Raw genomic sequence first — 21394 nt, 5'->3', positions numbered from 1 at the left:
CATAATCGAGTTTTGTTGAAACATTACATTCCATTTTAATATTGCGTTGCTTTTTCAGGCGGTTTGATTTTCCCTTTGTCAAAATTGTTAAAGCGAGGGCATGGGGAAGGGAGGAGAAATGAAAAAAAACGTTTTTTTTAACAAAGTTTAGGCTCTGGGTAACAAACGCGATCTAACCTATCTTCATTTTAGCCGAACCTTTGATCAATTAGATAACCAGCCCTTCTTGTTTTCATACACACTCCTACCGCGATCATCAGAAAATTAGGCTTCACTACATCCTTTGGCTTGCATGCGATATGGAACTATGCTATCTCGCCAAAAGGTACAAAGAACAGTGTCGTAAGCGTCTTCGAAGAGCTCCTCTTTCAAAAGATTTTCCGACACAAGTTAAGTCTCCATAAAGATCTTTTTGGAAAGGTCTTCGGTAAAGAGCTAGTGAAAAGCTGGCAGAAAGGCTACATGTTCGTTGGACAATCGGAGTGACTGTAGAGCAGTGCAGTAGAAATAAAAATGCATGTGTTTTTCAACGCTCGGATAATCACGCGTAACCACACTCAGCACTCTTAATTATGTAACCAACAGACATGCGTACCGGTGTCTTGTGATCGATAAGGTGCTTAGTGTGTACTTATTGCGCATTTAACATTGTCCAAGCTAATGCGTAATGAATCATGTGTGTTGTCATGCTGGATATGACTAAAACGTGGCACTCCACTGCCGAAGAATAACGTGTAAAGCTTGCATGTAAAGTTGCGACAACCATCTCCATGACTTCACCGATTTTATCAAATGCATCGAGCCATTTTTCCTGTCATAGACAACCGTCTCTCACCCTTTCACTGCCAAGATCTAGATTCACCATTGCTTTACTTATTCTGGTGGTCCATTGAACAATATCCCGCCAGTTGATACAGTTGATTACTTTTTAACTTCTCATGACCTTTCTGCTTAATTGAGAATGTATTGTCGACGTGAGGAGAAACTCATTCTTGGTCACTCTTGGAAATCGTAGGGTTGAAAAGAACAATTTCTTAAAAAAATAATCGTCTTTTAAGTCAGGGGCCGATCCCAAAAATGCCAAACAAGGAAAAGATTGAAAAGGAAATAGTATGGGTGAGCCAGATGGAGAATTTTAACACAAATAACACCAAAAAAAAATGTGTGAGGGTTTGTCTCCCTATATTTAAATCACGGTGTCACGAAAATCATATATGAAATGTGAAAATGTGCCAAATAGTTGATTTTATTACTCTGAACAGTTCGGTACTTGAACATAAGTGTCATCGAGGGTAGGGAAAGAGATCATACGCATCTATTTAGAAATCTTTATTTTCTTTGAGAGTTAGATAAAAGGGGAAATCCAGGTTTCCGGTGCAGTCAGATGACCTTCCTCTGAGCTAGTGAGTTCTCCTTAGATGGCCTATGATGTTGGTGAAGGCGTGACGTGAGTTCTGTTCACAGCTGAGATGGACTAACCAAAGAGAAAGACAAAATATGGTTAACTTAATGACTCCCGTCTATCAAACTTAATTACGAAGAAAGGAAGGTCAATTTTATGACAACTTCCTCTGTAATATCTATTTAGATCACTGTTGATCAAACTTAAAACAGATGCTCTGTATATGACGCTAAATACTGCAGTGATACGATAAAATAAATCTTCGAAAGTCATGTGCTTATCATGCCCTGTGGCGAGTTTTCCAAAGGGCCAAAAGAGCGATTCATTCTTGGCGGGTCGAAAAATGATTGATGTGGAGCATGTTCGTGGAGTGAGTGGTGTGTGATTCACGCGGAACGCGTGACTTCCTTCTGACAGTAACAAGACTAAATTAGACGCGCAGTTTTACTAAAGATAGGACAGACTTGGCACCGCGTTACAAGCCAACCTTTAGATGTTGAATGGATTCCGCACGTTCATCAAGACAGGGTCAACCCAAGAATTAATCCTGAAAAAAACTTTTTTCCTATTTTTCGAACAGAACAATGGAAAATTTGGACGCAAGTTTTATAATTAGTGATATCCAGGTAAGAAGAAATGTACTGTCTCGCCTTTTTGCGCTCTGTGTTTCATGTCGAGTTTGTTCAATTTGCCGTTCCGAATCATCTTTCTGTCACATGATGTCTCAGATTGTTTGAACTTAAATTGGCCCTATTTCATATTTTAATTTTTAAAGTTGAATTCGATTCAATGTGTGCAGTTTTCTGTATCACATCTTCGAATAATGTAAATAGTTCAAATTTGATTTCAGTGCAACAGTCTGAAAACCCTCTTTCTGTTTACTGTAATGTGTTTGATTTTCACTACTTGAGGATTCGCATTCGATAACAGCCGACACTTTCTGTGGACTCTGAGACCGGCGCAATTTCAATCTCTAAAGCTGGGACAAAAATTTATTTCCATGCACGGGTTTAGCGCTTATAGAATACAGCATATTTTTCCAGAAGTTTCTTGTAATAGGGGCGAAACCAGGAACTTCTTCGATGTGTAGGGGGGTTAACTGTGATTCAGGAAAAAAAAAAAAGACAGATTCTTTTTATTCTTTATCTATGTACGTAGCCATTCATTTATCTATTTAATCATTTTTTTGTTTTTAAATTAGATGATGAATAAGCTAAGAAATATTTCAAGACAAGTGAAGTTGAGAAGTCATATGCGATACTGTCGTTTGAAGAAAATTGGGTGCAAACAATTAGTGAAAAAAAACCCCACGGGTGATAGACCCTCCCCTCCCGGAACTTGCCAATAGAGAATTCAAGGGCCCAATGGGGTAATGGGTTTTGCAGCTAACGGTTAAAATTTTGGCCATTTTACGGCTAACAGTTCATATTATATATTCCATTGTTGTCACCGGAATTTTTTTTTACGTTAAGTTTTTGTACGACTATCGGTTAAAGTATGTCAAAGTTTACGCCTAATAGCTAAATTTTTGCGCCGTTTTACGGCTAATGGTTGACCACACTGAGACCCTCATTGAATTCAACTTTAATAAAAACAGTTTGCGGTTTTATTTCATCCATTTTGAAATCACTGGTGGTCCCTGTAATCTGATTTGCTCTAATTGGTGCGAATTATTCCCAAATCGCACCATTTTTTGCTCTAAATCGCACATTTTACCCTTGACTGAGTTTTTGACAGATGACTCAAAGTCGATGTTTTTCTGTTTTGCATACAAAATAAGATGTAAAAGCCTTTTGCGGTTCCGCTTTTTATTTAAAATTAAAACCGGCTCAGTACTGCATCAGTAAAATATTTGAATTGACCAAGTCCTGTATTTGGGCGAATTCAAAATGAATGTAATAAAGTGGTAATTGAACCTCGTGTGGTGCAATTTTGGTCTGAAATCATACTTGTGATTTCAAATCGAACGAGCGCGCAGCGCGAGTTCGACTTTGAAATCATACGTATGATTTCAGCCCAAATTGCACTCCACTCAGTTCAGTTACCATTATTTATCACACTGTGTGGATCAGAAGTTGAATTGTTTAAATGTTAAAAATTACAGTAAGTCAGTTGTAATATGAGTCCTCAGAAAGACTCGATTTTAAGTCAAAATGTTTTACGTGACCAAGGTATGAAAAACAAAATTTCGTTATGTAACTTGATTCAAGTTAGCTTGTGTTCAGTTCATAGTCCCTTCTATTTTACTTCACCAAAAGATAGAACTGATTAAGTTGAACTTAACAGATGCCGGTTGGTATTTTTAACATATAATTCCAGTGGCAGAAGTCAATTTTCAGATAAATCTGATAGTATTATCCTTTTGTTTTGGTCAGTTGTCGCTGGTTTGTCGGGAAGCAAAGAACATACCAGAGACTATTGGGAAAAAATATGGAAAAGTAGCCAAGATCTTGGACCTAAGCTCTAACGAATTAAGGTAAAAAAAAAAAAACAAAAACAAAACAAACGTTGTTTTTGTTGCCGTTCTGAATAAAATTAATTCAACCTCTCCACCCCGCCTTATCTCCCACGTTTTTCCATTCTCTGCTACATATCCATAGCATTTGCACAGCGCCCGAAATTCTCAATGGGTGGTGACATCCAGCGGTACTCATAATCAGAGTAGTCATAAGTAACATAAGCTTAGTCTCTCCTCTTGGTCTCGTTACCGAGATGCGCTGACCGAGAAGATCTGGGAGATGGTTCGACAAGGAACTTCAGCTGGAATTCTATGCCCGGGATTCTATGCCGTCCCTGGGGAGACCCGGCCCTTTTTAACGAAACAAACACATTGTGGCCAAAAAAGAAAGTTCCCCAACACAAAGTTGACCTTTTGTTACCAATCAGAATCTTATTTTAATTTCTTGTATTTTAAAATATTCATATATATATATATTTATTCATTTACAGATCGTTGAATGGCTTGTACTGTTTCGAAAATCTGGAGGAACTTATTCTTGACAACAACCAGCTGGGAGATGATGTGGAAATTCCCGTAATGGCCAATTTACACACTCTAACTTTAAACAAAAACAATATATCCTTTCCATTTTTTCTTCTACCTGGGATAGGCCTGCCCAGTAACTTGCCACGCCTATGTCGTTCGAGCTCTTATAACTTGCATCCTTCCCACTTGTCCAAGTTTGACAAAAGACGAGTGAGTTTCAACGCATTTTGCTGAATTCAAAACTAACTCAAATGGAATTAAGTGTTGTCCATTTTAAACCCGCTTGCACAAATTTGATTTAGAGACGTGAAGATGATACTGATGTATTTGGTCATAACTCGAGCGAAAGGCCTTTACGTGTTCGTGTCACGTGACCCTGTCGGCCATGCAAGATAACAAAACATCAGAGGGTAATATAAACCGTTTTTATCAATTTTTTGTTTTTCAAGGAGTTCTCTTTTCACTTTTTTTTGTTTGATCCTTAACTTTTAATACATATCCAATCTAGACGTATTCTTGGACAAAGTTTCTAAGAATTTACCCTCTCTGAAATATCTCAGCCTGCTAAGTAACCAGGCCTGTCCAAATGAACTGTCATTTTCATACAGAGACGAAGAAGATTATCAACGATACAGGTGATTACTTTTTACTTAACTTGAATTTCTTATTTTGCCATCGTTTAACATCTGGCTTCAATTTCATTTTTATTGAACTTTCTTAATCCCTTTCATTTTATCTTTTTAATTAATCTTTTCCCTATTTCATTACGGGCTACTGCGGCTGCATTTCCATTTTTACGAGGTTGGGTTAAGAACGAGTTTCTCGAAAATGTTTTGAAACTTCAGCAACCTTGCTTATGATTTCTCTGCAACTTTTTGGCAATTTTTAGCATATATTTCCATAGATCTATTGAGAAATGTTTTATCATCCTTATAATGTGAAAAAACTATCTGAGTGTTATTCCAAGATGCCCGGGTGTTCGAGATCTCTCTCTTTCAGTGCAAAGACTTTGATGTCGATGTAATTTTCATTCTGAAAGATAACAACTCTCGCGCAAAATGATTTTCAGGTTATCGAGTAATTAAGGTTTTCTGATTTGGCTCTTTGTCAATTTTGAGGGGGGTTTATCCATCTCAGTGTAACCTGTTATGTTCCAGTGTTGTCATCCGTATGATGCACGATCCTCGCAGTAGATAGCGCTATTTATGCAATAGCGAAAATCAGACCTGAAAAAAATCAGGCTTGTACGGGACTCGAACCACTGACCTCTGCGATACTAGTGCAGCGCTCTACCAATTGAACTAACAAGCCAACTGGGAGCTTGGTTCAGTGGTTCGGGCCCCGTACAGCCCTGATTTTTTTCAGGTCTGATTTTCGCTATTGCATAAATAGCCCTCTCTACTGCGAAGGATCGTGCATCATACGTATTTAATACCGCAGTTCAAAATATATGAACTTCATATATTTATTGTATCTCAGTGTTGTCATCATTGTTAACGGTGATGATGATAGCGCTGATGATTGTGATCTTAATGACGCAAATGATAACGACGACGATGAAAACAGTGTTGCCCTTGATGATGATGGTAATGATGATATCAACAACGATAACGATAACATGACCACAATGCTAACATTAGAATATATGATGCCGTTAATAATGATTATATGACTTGTACGACATGAATTATCTTTTATCTCTACTTTATCCTTCAGATACTATGTACTTCACCGGCTGCCAAACCTAAAATTCCTCGATTCCAGGCCTGTTCAAAAAGCAGAGAAGAGAGAGGCACAGAGAGTTGGTGCTTATATGAAGATCGTTGCCCCTTCAGTAACCGACCTGGTAGGTTGCAGAAAATTGCAACATTGATTCGCGTTGTCTCCACTTGAGAAAAACTAAACCCCAAACCTTAGTCCTTCGCTCCGACGAAGGGCTAACGCTCGAAACGTCAGCTTTTGCAATCGTTACGGTGACCAATTTACCATTTCAACTTTGTTGATATATCCAAATTATTTCGTTACCCCCACCGACGCAGCCCCAAACAGTTTCTTTTACAAACTATCAGCCTTTATTCACTAGAACGTGTTCTGTAGCTGTTAAAACCAATTTCATTGCGTTATGATTTTCTTGATTGACAGAAAGCTCAAATGCAAGAAAGCGTGGAAATATCAAGATTCACTCCGCTGCCCAGTGCTACAAAGGCTCCAGGTAAACACAGGGGAACGTTCGGACGAATTCGGTACAATTACTCTGGGAAGAACTCTGAAGGCAATAGATTTATTAAGAATGCTCAGCTTTGAACCTGGAAAGTGTTCTACAATTTTCATTGTAATTTAAGACCTCGTACCGTGAGATGCGGACCGAGATTTTCGCTCGTATCTGTAGCCCGCGCGTTCGCGCTTGGGCCATGGATCAGAGCAGAAAAGGAAACAAGGTTCCGTAATCAACATCAGGGACCGAGCAAACGAGGTTAGTTATTTTGAAGGTAGTTATTTTGCCTCTGGGTTCCAACAGGAGGGTCTCAACGGGGTAAACTGTTAGCCCTAAAACAGAACACGCGTTGATAGTTTCGTTGTGCTTTAAATTGTTGCTGGTTTGTCGTATCTTCCTACTCAGCCTGTCGAGGAGCAATAAATCAATAAATCATTTAAAACCTATTGGATAAAGTAGAGTGGGAAATATTATAACAGAAAGAATGTGTAAAGATCAATAAAACCTTATTACTGAAAATGAAAAGGCAGTATTGTTTTTATCTCCCGTCTCTCCCCACCCTTCGCCTTCCCCTCCCTCGCTCCCTGTGTACTGTCTTCTTGATTTGACCTGTCACAGTTTAAGATTCAGATGACCTAATGCAAAATCCATTTTTATTTTTGATTACTACACTCGGACAGTTTATGCTTGTCATATGCTATTTCTAGTATTATTTTCTTAAAAAAAACTGTTGTTCAATGCGTTAAACAAAAAAAAAGCAAACTACAGCGGTAATGCTTAGCCACAGTATACACTGAGCAGCAAGGATCAGTCCACGTAACATAAGTTAAATAAATGAGGCATTTCTCGTTCGTTCATGTCTGTTAATGATAAACTTAGGCTATCAACAGCATTGTATAGCGCTTGTTGTCTAAGAAAAAAAAGTTTAACATAACAAAAATAACTTGTTACCGAAGCTGTTTTGTTCAGAAATTAAGGACACAGCTGATTAAACAATATGTATATAACTAAATGCAATAACAAACATTCGCAAGATCATCTCTCTTAAATAAGTCGAGGAAATGTAACATAAAGTCAATAGTTGAATATCACTTAAGCGTCAATCGATTCGAGGCTTCAACATCCATCCGCAGGCAACGAGTTCAAATTCCCTACCCCAGCCAGGTAAGGTTCAGATTCGCCATCCCCGGGCTGGGCCGGCAACAGTCAAATGCTAGTGGGTTGCCCGGGGGGGATGTTGAAGAACGAATTGATCGATGCATTATGCACTCAGAAATCTGGGCTTGATGCAGAGCAATTTTTAACGAAATTTCGCAGGTAATTCGAGATTTTATAGATTTACCTTAACTGTGCATGCGCTCATCGATTGACCTATAAACTCACGCCATCCTAAAAATCAATCCGATGCAAAACAAAATCCAAACACGAGTTAGCTGAAGCGCGCTATCCCATGCTCCAGGCAGTCTGCACTTTTCTCTTTTGAGTTTGCAGCGGATACTTTCCATGTATCTGATTGCTTGTTGATTTTACCCACTCTGGTTTGGTCTTACAACACTCAATGGAAAAGCGCTCTGACTGCGCAGGTACCGTGTCGCTACTATCTTTAAGCCCTGACAATCAAATAATATCCGGATAAGAATGAGTAACGCCAAGCGTACTTGAGCTAACCTTAAAAGCAGTCATATGGCTACTGAGCAAAGTTTTTATCGACTTTGTACCTATAAAATCTCTATTTGAAAAGAGGCCCCTAAAGGGAACTAAAAATTAAAATAGAAATTGATGAAAATGTCCACACCTAGAAGGACCCAAGATAAAAAGAGCTTGTGTCTAGCACCCGAAGATGTAACGACAGGATTTCTACACTCCCCTACCCTTCAGGAACCTCTGAGTTTCATATAAAGTGAACAACTTAGGAACCAGTCAATATTTATCACCTGGTGCTGTTTTGGGGGATTTTAAGGGGGGTCACTAGTTTTTTTAGGGGGAACGGAAGGGGGCATCAGTCTTCGCTGACAGAGTAAAGAGGGGGCACTAATGAAAATTGACTGTCGATTACATGCATTTGAGGGGGATTATAAGGATATTTCAGAGCCTTATGGGGGGATTAGGTAAATTGAATAGTGACACAATCAACCCCAGGTGACAAATAATGACCGGCCCCCTAAGGACTTTGTAATCAGCTTAGATAAACGAATTTTTCTACATCAGTAAAGAAAAATTAAAGTAATAACGTTACTTCTTCTTTGCTGAAAGAGCGACATGAAAATACCAGGATGTTTTTTTTTCCTATATTTTAGTTGGCCTACACTGCGCTTATTAGTTCATGTACAATCGTAATGTAAAGCAAAGCCTGAAGAAAACGTACCAGAGAATAGGAACCCTAACCTTGGGTCTCCAGTTTTGCAACTACTCTCTGTGGTACCCCATGGAAAGTACTGGCTGTTATATAAACCCGGGACAGGAAGTACAAAGGATGGCAGTGGTACGTCACATATGGAACGAGCCACTCCTTGTTGAGGGGGCAGAGAATATGGGCATTGGCTCTGATAACGATCCAAGTCATGTCCCAATTTCACAAATTGGCAACCATCCGAAACTGGCCTGATTGCAATATACGTGTTGTTAATTAAAGATCCATTATTCATTACATCGCTACATCTATATTCAAGGCAAGTGGCCGATGCTGTTTGATTATCCAAAGTCGCTCTTGTTATGTCAGTACTGTAACCATAGAGGTCTTTCTTGTTTGCTGTGTAACTTTCGGCTTTGAACACTGATCTCCTCCCGGTGACTGTTATTTTAACATAACATTTATCTCCATCACTGGGCCAGTTGTAAGTTCTAACTGTGCTCTTATAACTATCGTCAGGCAACCTAAAGGCCCATGGGATGATATACGGATCATTACATCGCACGATTACTCGTTGTTTTAGGAAAATCCTTAGGAATTTTTTGAAAATTTAAGACAAAATTTCCTACATTTACCTTTCCGAGGATACAACTGGTAAAGTTCTCTGAGCTAGTTTCTTCGCATTCCAGCTCTGGCAGATTAAGTTTGCAAATTTAATCCATCAGATACAAATCTAAAAGGATGATTATGATTTGATTTGATTTTGCTTTTGGATCGTTTCCAGCTGACCATACTACATAGTTTTGTTCAACAACTATCGTCTTAAAATGATTCATCGGAACGAACATCAGGACAACAAGTGTTAAGAAGCTATCGCAATTTTGCAAAGGATGCAATGCACCTCTGTTAATTATTGGTGAAACCTGATTCACTTTATTGGTAACGAATTATATACTTTGCGAAGAAACGTATTTGACAGATATTTATATAAATATGAAATAGCTATTTATCTTAAAATGGCCAACTGCTCAGAGCTAAATACGTAAAGTAACTAGAAACAGAGTATTAACTTGACGGAAGCAAAATAATCTGGTTAAAGTTAATGGAAAGATTACGCAAATGAGGTGTGCTAGCCATGTCCACCTGCTACGTCACTTTTACTATCAGTTGTAAAAAAATTTTCACTGTGAGAGGAGGATCGCTAAAAGGAGAGGACGAACTTCCTTTCGTAGTGAAAAGTAATACGATAATGATGTCAGTCTTCTGTAAAATGTCAAGTCCACGTCGAATTTCCCTCAAAAAACTCACGTCATGGTTTAACTGTAGAATGAAGGCAAACAGTCAATTTTAGGTATCACATCAAAAATGTTTGAGTTCAGGCAAAAAAATAAAATATCGTAGTTCATCTTTGTGTAAACAATCTATGTTTCTCCCCTTTGTCTCGTCTACATATATAAAACACTCCTTTCCCAGCGGGTCAAAGAATAGAATGACGCGATAGCAGCAGATTGTGCAATACCGACCTTTCGACTTAGAGGGTCATGCATTGATTTAACCCCGGGACCTCTGGGCACATCCCGGGATGCTGTCACGCAACAAGTAACACAAGACAATTAAACATTAGCCGGATTGCCAGGGGAAAAACATAAAAATCCCCTTCGCAACCAAACATTTCATTTATAAAGATAATAGTTGTTCTTCAATTTATCTTTGGTTGATCCTTTGCCTTAACCTCCTCATCAACCCCTAGACTGACAATTTGAACATAAACGGAATAAGGCTGTTACAAATTTTACTCGGAAATTATGTGAATACATTGACATCAATTAGATGATTTCAGTTATCACAGTTAAATCTTCCATGACATAAGCACCACATACCGCTGGTTATAATGGTTACAATTATCTAACTGAGTCGAACTTTCGTGCATCGAATCGAAATGATGCAAGTAATGAAAATTTATTTCTTTAGAACCAATCTGTTTAAGATATGTTCAAAAGAAAAGATTGAATAGACCAATCGCAAGAAAACTCCCCACTCGAATAAACAGTAGCAGAAACTATGAAATACCATATAAGCCAATTTTTTCAACCAAGGGCATGATTCTGCAATACATCAGACACGATTCGATAAGGTTTACTCTGAACTACGTTTTGATATCAAATTTCATCAACTTATGGAGAGCCGTCCGTAAAGAGTATTTAATGGGTAGTAAAAGCAAATGCGTCCATAACATTTTGTTCAGAATGATTTTTTTCAATAGTCACACCTATAATTTTTTGCCGAACTCTTAAACTGAGCAAAGAGGACTCTTCGCAATGTGAAATCTTCGGAACTTTCTAAACACTGAATTAATGGCGTGTTGAATGAATGAATGAATGAATGAGTGAATCAATCCATCGAATGTACAAAGAATGATAAAAATAGATTTACATACCTGCATGTATACTCCACTGATGCCCCATCGGAATGTATCTCTGACAAATCTTGTCCATTATAAAGTTGGTTATTTCTAAGGCATCGCGCCTCCCCTTTTTCCTTACTAGAGTGCGAGAAAGTAGAATACCCGAGCATCGTGCTTGAAAACGGAATGCACAGCCACTTTTCCTGGCCTGCAGCGGTGGGCAGAGCTCCCTTAGGACACAAACTTTCGTCTCCCTGAACAGCATTCAAAGCATGAGCCGTTTTATCATACTGGCACTTAGCACTCGACGTCATTGGAGTCAAAAGAACAACGGCTCGATTTCCACTTGTCGGACACCTGAATTGGAGGCAAGTAACGCTGCCCGAGCCCGAGGTAACGTTTTTTGACATTCTGATGTGAAAGCCGAAAACAGTTTGGGCATCTGTTTCATAGCTAGTGGCCATGAACAAAGCATTAATGCCAGTAATTTTAACTTTGATAAAACAAATATCGACCCTGGCCGACGAAATCCAATCAATGTAATCAGGAGGACTGAGTAATGCGTATTCCGGAAGGGTGTTTTTATGTGGCTTAAACACAAATTGTCCACCCTTTTCCGGCCTGTTTGGATCATTCAAGGACATTTTACACTTCTGCATTTCACTTCCAAAATTCCAGGAGTCGTCATAGTAAATTGGCCCGGTTTGACCCACCCGGGCACTATGAAACTTAAATAATCCAATAGTCTCACCATCACCTTCAGTTGATTCAATATCACCTTGAACGTGTTTTATGTAATCTTCAATATCTTGATCAGGATCATAATACTTGGAATCCTTTTCCGCTTGAAGGTAGTAGTCCTTATCTTTCCAAATCGCCATGCAAACTACACCTTGATTTGTAATGCGCTGAACGTATCCCTTGTTGTCTTTACGGATGGCCGTTATGATGACGTTATCCTCTGCTGAACTGACCGTTACTCGTACGCCGACTCTCATTTCTGGCCAATCAAAGTTGAGAAATTCCTGAGCTATGGACGGTGTCACAGTTCCTACTAGAAAGACTCTGTTGGTTCGTTTTCGTCTTCGTTTGCTTCCATCTTCGAGAGAAAAATCACCAGCCTCCCTCCACCGTCCTGTCTTCCGGTCAAGCCAGTAAAGTTTGGCGGAGGCATTACCTTCAGACACGGTCAAGTTGAGTTTTTCTGGATCTAGGTAGACTTTCATGGGCTTTGACATAACTAGGGGTTTACCTTTATCATCCTCCATCTTAAGCTTAATCATACCATATGTCTCAAGGATTTCTTCATCACCGTCTTCACTCATGGTGGTAAAATCTCCAGGAGCTGTGAGGATGTCAGAGAGGTTACGTGGATCAGTAACACTAAGTGAAGCCTTGGCATTTCCTTGGAAAACAGAACCGTCCTCCGTCAATAGAGTATTTTCGGGTAGTTCAAGGTCAGCAAAGCTATCAGAATCACCTCCTAACGGCAAATCCAGTGGTTCAGACGCGTTAAATATGACAGGCTGTGGTTTTTCTCTAAGTGTAACCTTATACATTGCCTTCTGTCCTTCATTTAAAATAAATGTTTTGTCTTCTTCTTGAAATTTTTTGAAAATTTGGTCTTTAAAAGTCACTATTGCTCGTTTTGTATCTGGCGGAACAGAAAATGAAAACATTCCATTCAAGTCGGTTCTTTCGACTTGTTTACCATTAAAGAGCAAATCCACAAATTTTGCTGGTTCACCCTCCTGGCCAACAGTAAAGCCCTGTATAACTGTTTGTTCATCGAAACATTTTCCACAACCGCAGGTTCTTATTTTGGAAAGAGTCAATGACATGATGGAGCCACACTTTGCTAGAACGCTATCAAAGGAGCGAGGCCCACAGCAATACTGGGAATCTGAACAAGAAGAATTGAAGGTGTCATTTCCCTTAACACATGCAACACGTTTACATTCCCCCACGTCCAAGACTGTGGTGTTTGTGCCGTTTAAAACGCAACCAGGAGGTAGTGTCTGGTTCTTGGAAATGGGAGCTGAGGGGCATGAGTCCTCTGATCTTGCTGAAAACAAAAAGATTGTAACATTACGATGCATCATGTACATAACGCGAGATGCATAATAAGGAGAGCAATTTGAAACCCTAAAGTCCTACATGTTACACCATTTTTCACGAAACGTTCATGAAGATGACTTACTGCTTTTGCATCTAACTCAAGGATTTTTCTGATCTATCTGGAGTCTTGGAAAGAAGTGGCAGCATATATATATATATATATATATATATATATATATAACTGCAAACAGTACCGTTTCGGCCTTCTGGGCCTCATCAGTGCAGTGCTGATGCTAGGATGGGGAAGAACCGTTATGATTACCCCGAACGATCCCACATTTGTGGTATCGTCTAAGCCATGCCAGAGTGCTCAAACTAGGAAAGCCTAGTGAGCTATGTGCAATAATAGCGGCAATGACTAACCCCACAGTGCTCAATTTGGGCATGAAAGCAGAGCTTTGTATGCCAAAGAGCTATATCCTGTATTTATCATATATATTTTTACATATATATATATATATATATAAAGTGTGACTTGATTTTCGTAGAACAGTGCTCAATACATAGAAGTAGAGCGAAGTATATATTGTGGGAGGAAAAAGACAAGTAAACTACAAGTTCCCACAACATATATATATATATATATATATATATATATATATATAGATATATATATATATATATATATGTATATATATATATGATAAGTTCAGGAAAATGCACGAACTTAGGAACATTTCGTTATTAGTGGATACAAGCACCGTTTTGGAAATATTTCATACAATACGGGTGAGATGGAAGCTTATTTGCAGTTATGAACGCGATCATAATTAGCTGCATCTCTCTAGTTTTGCACATTTATCATGCTGATTATGGACGAAGAAACCTTACCAAAGACTTTCAACTCCGCCACTTTGGAAAATTCGGAGCCAAACTGGTTTATCACCCGACAACGGAAACTTCCATTTAAACCAGTGACGTCACTTATTTCAAGAGTGTTGTTGTAATTGTACAAGTCTTTGTCGATGACGTTGTTCTCTTTAAACCTGTAAATAAAAAGAGCGTCGCATATTAGTATTACGCCAAATCTCATCAAGGTTAAAACTGTTTTCCTTCATATGTATGAGAAGTATTGCTCATCATATGTAGGAGAAGTATCGAAGGTGAACTTTGACCTCAGCTTTCCTTTATTTCCTCACAAAATAACTGTCAAGGGGTGCGCCATACATCATACATGAAGGGAATACTGAGCATTGAGTCTTACACAGCCATACATGATCACTACTAAGCTTACTTTATGGGAATTATGCTAACAGGTAACGCATTCATACTTCTCCTGCTCTTTGTAACCGAAAAGTTAGAGAAAGAAATATTTGGTGATACAAAAAAGTATGGACCTCTACTCAATTTTCTCAATAACATGGAGCAGTTATATACAGGCAATTGTTTTAGACGCCTGAAGGTAAAATAACTCAAACTATAATTCCAAAAATTAAAAGTTAAAACAATTTATCGAGGTAAAAAGAATATATCATTAGCCGATCAAAATGAAACAGATTTCACAATCAAGTTATAAGGAAGTTACTAGCTTACCATTCTATTTCCGGTGGAGGGTTTCCTTCCCCATCACAACAAAATGTAACACTTTGACCAGCTATGCGCATTTTACTCTTAGGATGAACTGTGACAGATGGTGGAACTGTATAAAAAGATATATCGTGCAAAATAAACTTTGCGTTTCTTCCTGTCCTAATTTTCATTTTTTGACTGCATTTTTAAATACTATCGCATATACGAACGACTCTTTTTCAATTATCTAATTCTGTTAAAAGAAGTGTTCACTCCTCTACCAAGTCCCTCCATATCTATAAGCTCCTCAACTATTCACTCATTAATTTGATCAGTCTTTCGGTCAGCCAGTAGTTTCATAGGTCGTAAAAGGTCTAAGCCAGTTATTCAGTGCGTCAGTAGCTCATTTGGTCAATAAGTCAGCAAGTCTGCTGGCATGTTTGTTATCAAGTTCATTAGTCTCCTCGGTAAGTCTTTACGTTCGCAAGCCCGTTTGTAAGTTGGTAAGTTTAAAAATCTGTACGTCAGTAAGTCTGTATTTTTGTACGTTAGTCGGTCAGTAACTGTTGGTGAGTCTATACTACTCTAAATGAAAAGTACAAAGGAGTCAGTTACTCGGTAATTCTGCAAGTTGAAAATTTTACAACTCCACAAGTAAAATATTCAATTGGTCAACTATTCCGCCTGCTAATCTACAACTGTGTCAGTCAGTAGGTCAGTAAGTCAATTCGTTAGTTCGTCATCAAGTCAGTAATCCTGTAAGTAATGAGGTCAGTTGAGTAAGTAAGTATTGAGGTCGGTGGTCACTAACAAGAGTGGGTAAGTAAGACTGCAACTCTTTGTCTCAGTAAGTCTGTGATTCAAACGCTTTATCAGCATGCTGGTTGGTCAATCAGAAGGTAAGACTTAGGTCTGTTAGTCAGTTAGTTATTGGTACTCTTATAACCGTCATTATCCAAGAGATTATAATCTCTTGCATTATCATCATCGCCATCACTATCACTATCCGGTCACCATAGTGATGGTTACCATAATGATTGTAATTATCTGTAATTGTAATTAATTGTAATTATAAGGCTAACTGTTCTGTGAATCAGTCAGTCAGATGGTTATATAGTTCATCAGTGACTGTAATATCCATCAGCCTGCATAATCATTCTATTCAGTCATAAAGGTCGATTTTTCAGGTAGAAGTACGCGTGGCCGAGGTCTAGACCCAACGGTCTAGGTCTAGACCTAAAGGTTGGAGGAAATGGGGAGGACCACAACACACAAAGAGGGCGATGAACCCTTGAATAGTGAGATGAACTAGTCTTAAACTAAGAGAAGACTATTTTTTATATAAAGAGACTGGCTGCATGAGGAAAGGAAAGAATCCAGGTATATGAAATCAAACATTGATGGCTTAGACGCCTACCTGCAAACTCTAATTTCACGATAACAGAAGCTATCGTGGGAGTAAGGACATTGGCTCTTTTCGTCACAGGGACAAACCCATGTTTTTCAAGTAACAGCTCTTGCTTATCCGCGCAGATACCCAGAGTCATGAAGTGTCCACTGGTGTTCGTCTTTGCAAGAATATTATACGGTGTCTCTGCCAATGATATGTTTGCCTCAGACAATGGTGCGTTGTCTATCGTCAAAACCCGACCAGTAAGCACGTGATGATCACATGTACATGCATCACAGGCTGCATTCAGTGTTCCAGTTGTGCAGTTTCTTGAACAGTCTAGAGTAGTTATGAGGTGAAAATTATTTCTTAATTGTGAATTAACTCAAAAATGAAAACCGTCCCACTTCTATTTTTTTTTAAGTCAAGAACATTGCCCTCGGCCAAAACGAAAGGCAGAGAAGCACAGAAACCTAAGTTGACAAAGAAAAACAAAAAATAACAGCCTACACTCTACGTGGTTGCCTTTTTATAAGAAAATGTAAAAAACGCGACATTCAGTATCAATCTGCATCAAATGTTTCTTCTCTCTTTAATTGCTGCGTGTCAACGTTAGCTTGAGAGCCATGAAGGGGGCTTCTTCAACGCTTCACTGGCTCAGCCCTCATATGAAGATGTCAAAACAAAAGAAACAAAAATTAATAAATATTCCATATTTTAGAATACTCCGAGCTGTTATGTATTCAGTACTTGCGTAAATTGTTACCAGCCTAAATAAACACTCTTAGTTAGTCAAAAGAAGTTGGTAGAAAGGTAACTAACAAGTGTTTGTTAAGTTTTGTTTGTTTTGTTTGACATCTTTACATAATCACTGAACCGGTAAAGCGTTTATAGGGTGCAATCTAGGGAGGGGCACATTATCGTATACCGAGCAAAACCTAATCCCACTCAAATTTCCAATAATTACTTTTGCGATCTTTTACAATGCTTAAAACATATTTTTTCACCAACAAATAACATCATTTTATTTCATCCCTGAGTTAGAACGAAATAAAGCAAATAAAATCAAACGTAGAGAAGAAAAAGTGCGATCTTGATGATACGATTGATAGAAAGACCACGAGACTGAATATTGTCTAGTCAATTTTGTACGATCCTGGTAATAGATTCCCCACCGCATAGCAGGTTGCGGGGCTTAGCTTCCAAATTTTCGTTTTGAGGAAGCAACCGGTGTTCCCCCCTGTTGATCTGCCACCTAAAGAAAAATTTGTATGGAAATCTTCACAATCTACATTAAAGGTAATCAGTCAGTAATTGTCCGACCTGATCTTAAATTTAGACAAGCTTTAATTTTAAGCAAAATAATGTCGAAACTCTAAGAGGACATAATTACCTGGGCAGTTCCATTCTGCACATGACCAAGTCTGCGAGGATTTTCCAGCACAGGAGATGGGAGCAAAGACTGCCCCCTTATTAATGGCCACACATGTTCTGTTTCGATATCGTGAACCAATACCACATGTTTTGGTGCAATCACTCCACGAGCTCCATCGAGACCACTTAGATTCTGAAATTGATATAGTTTTAGGTCGCACTCAGAGAATGGGTAGAAGGATGACAGTTCAATGTTATTCAAAGTTATTAGTGTTAATCATATCCTTAATCAACACAGGAATAAGTAAGTTCAGTTTAAATTGAGTCTTTTTCTCGACGCAGCCGCATTTTGTACAGCTTATGATAGTTTCGGAGAGAGAAGGTCAAAAGGGAATGTAAGAACCAAGACAAAACATCAATTTCACTTCAAAAGATGTACGCGCAAGAGTGACCTGATCAACAAGGATTTTTTTGCGTGTTGTTGTGAGACAAGTAAGAGACTTCAATGTCGTAACTAATGGACTTTATTTGCGTGACTGACGCAAGTATATCATCATCAATCAGATATATATATATATATATATATATATATATATATATATATATTGATTTCATATTTTCACGAGTGGGTGTACTTCACCAAATATCGATCCGGGCCTCTTAATTTCTCAATCGTGTGTGTTCTTGAACAGGAATCACAAGTAAAAATGGGCTCCCTTTGCATTTTCACGATCGTTTCCCTCACTCAAAATAATAAAGAATTTCAACTCTCACCTTTGTTGGGCAAAAGATTTGCGATAACTGTCAAACCAGCCACACTGCTCATTGGGCGTACTTTGCTCATCGATGATATAATTGGAGAAACAATCGTTCTCTTTATATTTGTGCTTAATGACACAATGCTTGATAGTGAGTATGTCTGAAGTTGCTCAGAGACAGCCGAAGTAGCTTTTGGTGAAGGCACTGTCTTCGACGATATCAGGGATGAGGTGGCAGCTACAAAGAAATTTGAATATAAAGCGCAATCCTTCGAACTCTAATTTATTACCTTCTCCGCGTATGGCAGGGGAACCGCAACAGCGGGTAGCCAGTTACTGCGGGCCCTGTAATACCCACCCATCGCATCCCAGGGGAGGACATCCACCAAACAGTAATCTCGTAGGTGGGAAATTAACGTCTCCTACCCTTAACCCTGCAGGAGACGGGGCCTACGGTTTACTCGTCCTTATCCGAGGAGAGTAGAATATCTATCCATTTCTTGATATCATGGAAGGTAGCACATTCTCCTAAGTTTTTTTAATGCCCTGAGTGTTGGTCCGGCCGGGACTTGAACCCTCGGTCTTCCGCACAACAGTCCGGCGCTCTACCAATTGAGCTAACCAGGAGGCGGGTCTTTGGCATCCTGTATCTCCTCACTCAGCGAAATTTAAACAAGACACGAACTATAATGGCAGACATAGTATTCATTAATAATAACATAAGTTGCAGATTGAGTTCCAGGCAAAAGTCAACTTAACTGAGTATGAATTACCTTAACGGATATTATAGCACTAGTTTTAGCTGTATATACTTCGATAAGACAACACCAAACGATTATTTCAATCTCTGCAATCGTTCTGCCATATTCCGAGGCACTTGAGCCATATTTCGAGGCACTTGAGCTAGCTCACGACATACTGCCATCTTGTTTAAGAACAAAATAGTATATCTATTCACTTGAATTTGTCGATGCTTTTTTAAGAAAATGCCCTACGAAAGCAAAATGCATCTTTTAAAGAAAATTTCCACCAACAACAATGTTTAAGTTCAAATTTTGCGAGGAGATTCAGCTAAAGAATTTTATATGGTGACTATACCGAGCGGTAGAACAGCCTACTCCTTAGTCACGGGAGTTTTCATTTATAGAATTAATAAATTAATTAATTAATTAACAAATTCGTTGTCAATTCCAGCTGATTCATATGCCATATGGCCACGAGAGGTTACTGGAATCGCTCCCTGGCATGATTTGAAAGTAATTTCTGACCGAAAGTAAAATTATGGATCTTTGTTGCGCGAACTGATTAGACTTGTGGGCAAAAATTTATGGTCTGGTTACTAGACTTGAGATATCGAACAACTCTAGCAGTTTCAGGTATTAAAAACTTGGCTCAGTACTGTGGAGATAATGGTAAAACTATATCACTTGGCAACGATTATCTAAACTCAATAGACAAACCTGATTTCTTCTTTGCTGTGGCATCACTGGCCATGGAAGGTCGACCCTGTGACGTCACTTCGTGAACCGAAGTAGAACCTTCGATAGTCGGTGAAATGAAGCCTTCTTGTTTCGATGCCAAAGTGTTGAAAATGGACTCTAAAATCAAAATTATTGTAATGATGGTTAGTGATGATGATAAAAAGAAGGACAAAAATAATGATAATAGTCATATCAGAACAATAATTTGCCTTATACCCTCAAAATTTCGTAAATTTAGCACCGCTAAACCAATGACACTAACCTTGGAAAATAGTCGTTCGAGTTGTTGAGCCAACAACAACTTCGGATATAGTTCTGCTGTCTAATTTTTTAGCGTTCGGTTGCTCTTGTATATTTTCTATGAAATAAAGTTGGAATTTTTTTTATTACTCTCTCTTTTTGTACTGTGAAGAAGTGGAATATGGCCATAAATAATAATTAGTGAGCTTAGTAATCAGTAAAGGTTTGAGCCATTTCTGCTATCAGTTGTCCTTTGTTTTTGTATCTTAAAGCTGAATTGACAGTAACAATCACACTTTGGGTTTTTACCAACAACAAATTAAAAAATGTTATTGTTTATGCTTTCCATTTGGCTGATTACTGGTTTGTTTGATAGCTTGGGATTTGGAGATAAGTCCTTTCAAAGGATTTTTTAACAGTAACACAAAGGACGCACACGCATAGTTTAGAAGAGAATTAAGTTATCTTTCAAGGTAGTGGGCAGATCCAAGATGGCAAATCAAAGAGTCTGCTACAGAGTATCAGTGCTAAAAGGTCTTTAAGCCGATTAATCACCCAAGTTAACGTTAATTAACCTGGAACGAAATGATTGCTGCACCAAGATCCTTCGTATTAGACAGCCGACCGCAAGAAGATTGGATTTCTTTGTAATGAATATTAGCAATGAAAAGATAACATAACTCACCGTTGGAGCTTTTATTTTTCCCTTTGGCTTTCATATAAATGGGAATCAACGTACCAAGAAGGACTCCCACCACTACTAGAGTAATAGCAACCAGAATTGCTTTGAGCAAACGCCTATCTGGACTGGACGATTTTGAAACCGTCACAATATATTTATTCCTTTGCGGATTTCTGTTCCCCGCTGGCTTCATTTCCTTCTGTGTTTCTTCAAGCGGAAGAGATATAAAGAATAATGATTATCAGTGGAGTTAATTATCTGGTCAAATTCGGGAGCTCAAGCGAGTGAAGTGTATCGGGAAAACTTCTGTTCTTATACTCGCTGAAAACAGTTTCGTGATATTTGACTGACTTAAATTCTCTTTTGGGTCGATTTTAATTTTCTTATAGGTGCCTGATATTAGAAAGGCAAGCTGCTTGAAGACACGTAGTAATAACTCCAAGTCACCTTGAAAACACTTTACAGTTCAAGTGCATCCAAAAAAT

At 38.5% G+C, this 21394-nt stretch overlaps 2 protein-coding genes across 2 annotated transcripts; one reads left to right on the top strand and one right to left on the bottom strand.

Moving 5' to 3' along the window:
• Positions 1-1316: 1316 nt before the first annotated feature.
• Positions 1317-21114, bottom strand: LOC148739991 (cartilage intermediate layer protein 1-like). The gene is made up of 10 exons (XM_088748040.1): positions 20913-21114; positions 20250-20345; positions 19967-20104; positions 18523-18744; positions 17768-17941; positions 16402-16713; positions 15009-15114; positions 14307-14461; positions 11391-13422; positions 1317-1474 (listed from the first exon to the last, which is right to left on the bottom strand). The coding sequence occupies exons 1-10, from the start codon at positions 21100-21102 to the stop codon at positions 1459-1461; spliced, it is 3441 nt and encodes a 1146-aa protein (XP_088604166.1). The 5' UTR covers positions 21103-21114; the 3' UTR covers positions 1317-1458.
• On the top strand, positions 1843-7128 carry LOC111336396 (leucine-rich melanocyte differentiation-associated protein). Its single transcript, XM_088748037.1, has 6 exons — positions 1843-2028; positions 3778-3878; positions 4352-4484; positions 4890-5023; positions 6105-6234; positions 6531-7128. Exons 1-6 carry the CDS (start codon positions 1987-1989, stop codon positions 6690-6692), a joined length of 702 nt encoding a protein of 233 aa, XP_088604163.1. The 5' UTR covers positions 1843-1986; the 3' UTR covers positions 6693-7128.
• Positions 21115-21394: the final 280 nt, after the last annotated feature.

Source organism: Stylophora pistillata, chromosome 2, assembly GCF_964205215.1.
Source record: "Stylophora pistillata chromosome 2, jaStyPist1.2, whole genome shotgun sequence".
NCBI lineage: Eukaryota > Metazoa > Cnidaria > Anthozoa > Scleractinia > Pocilloporidae > Stylophora > Stylophora pistillata.
The sequence above is the reverse complement of the archived record's forward strand: the minus strand, read 5'-3'. Positions and strand labels throughout refer to the sequence as shown.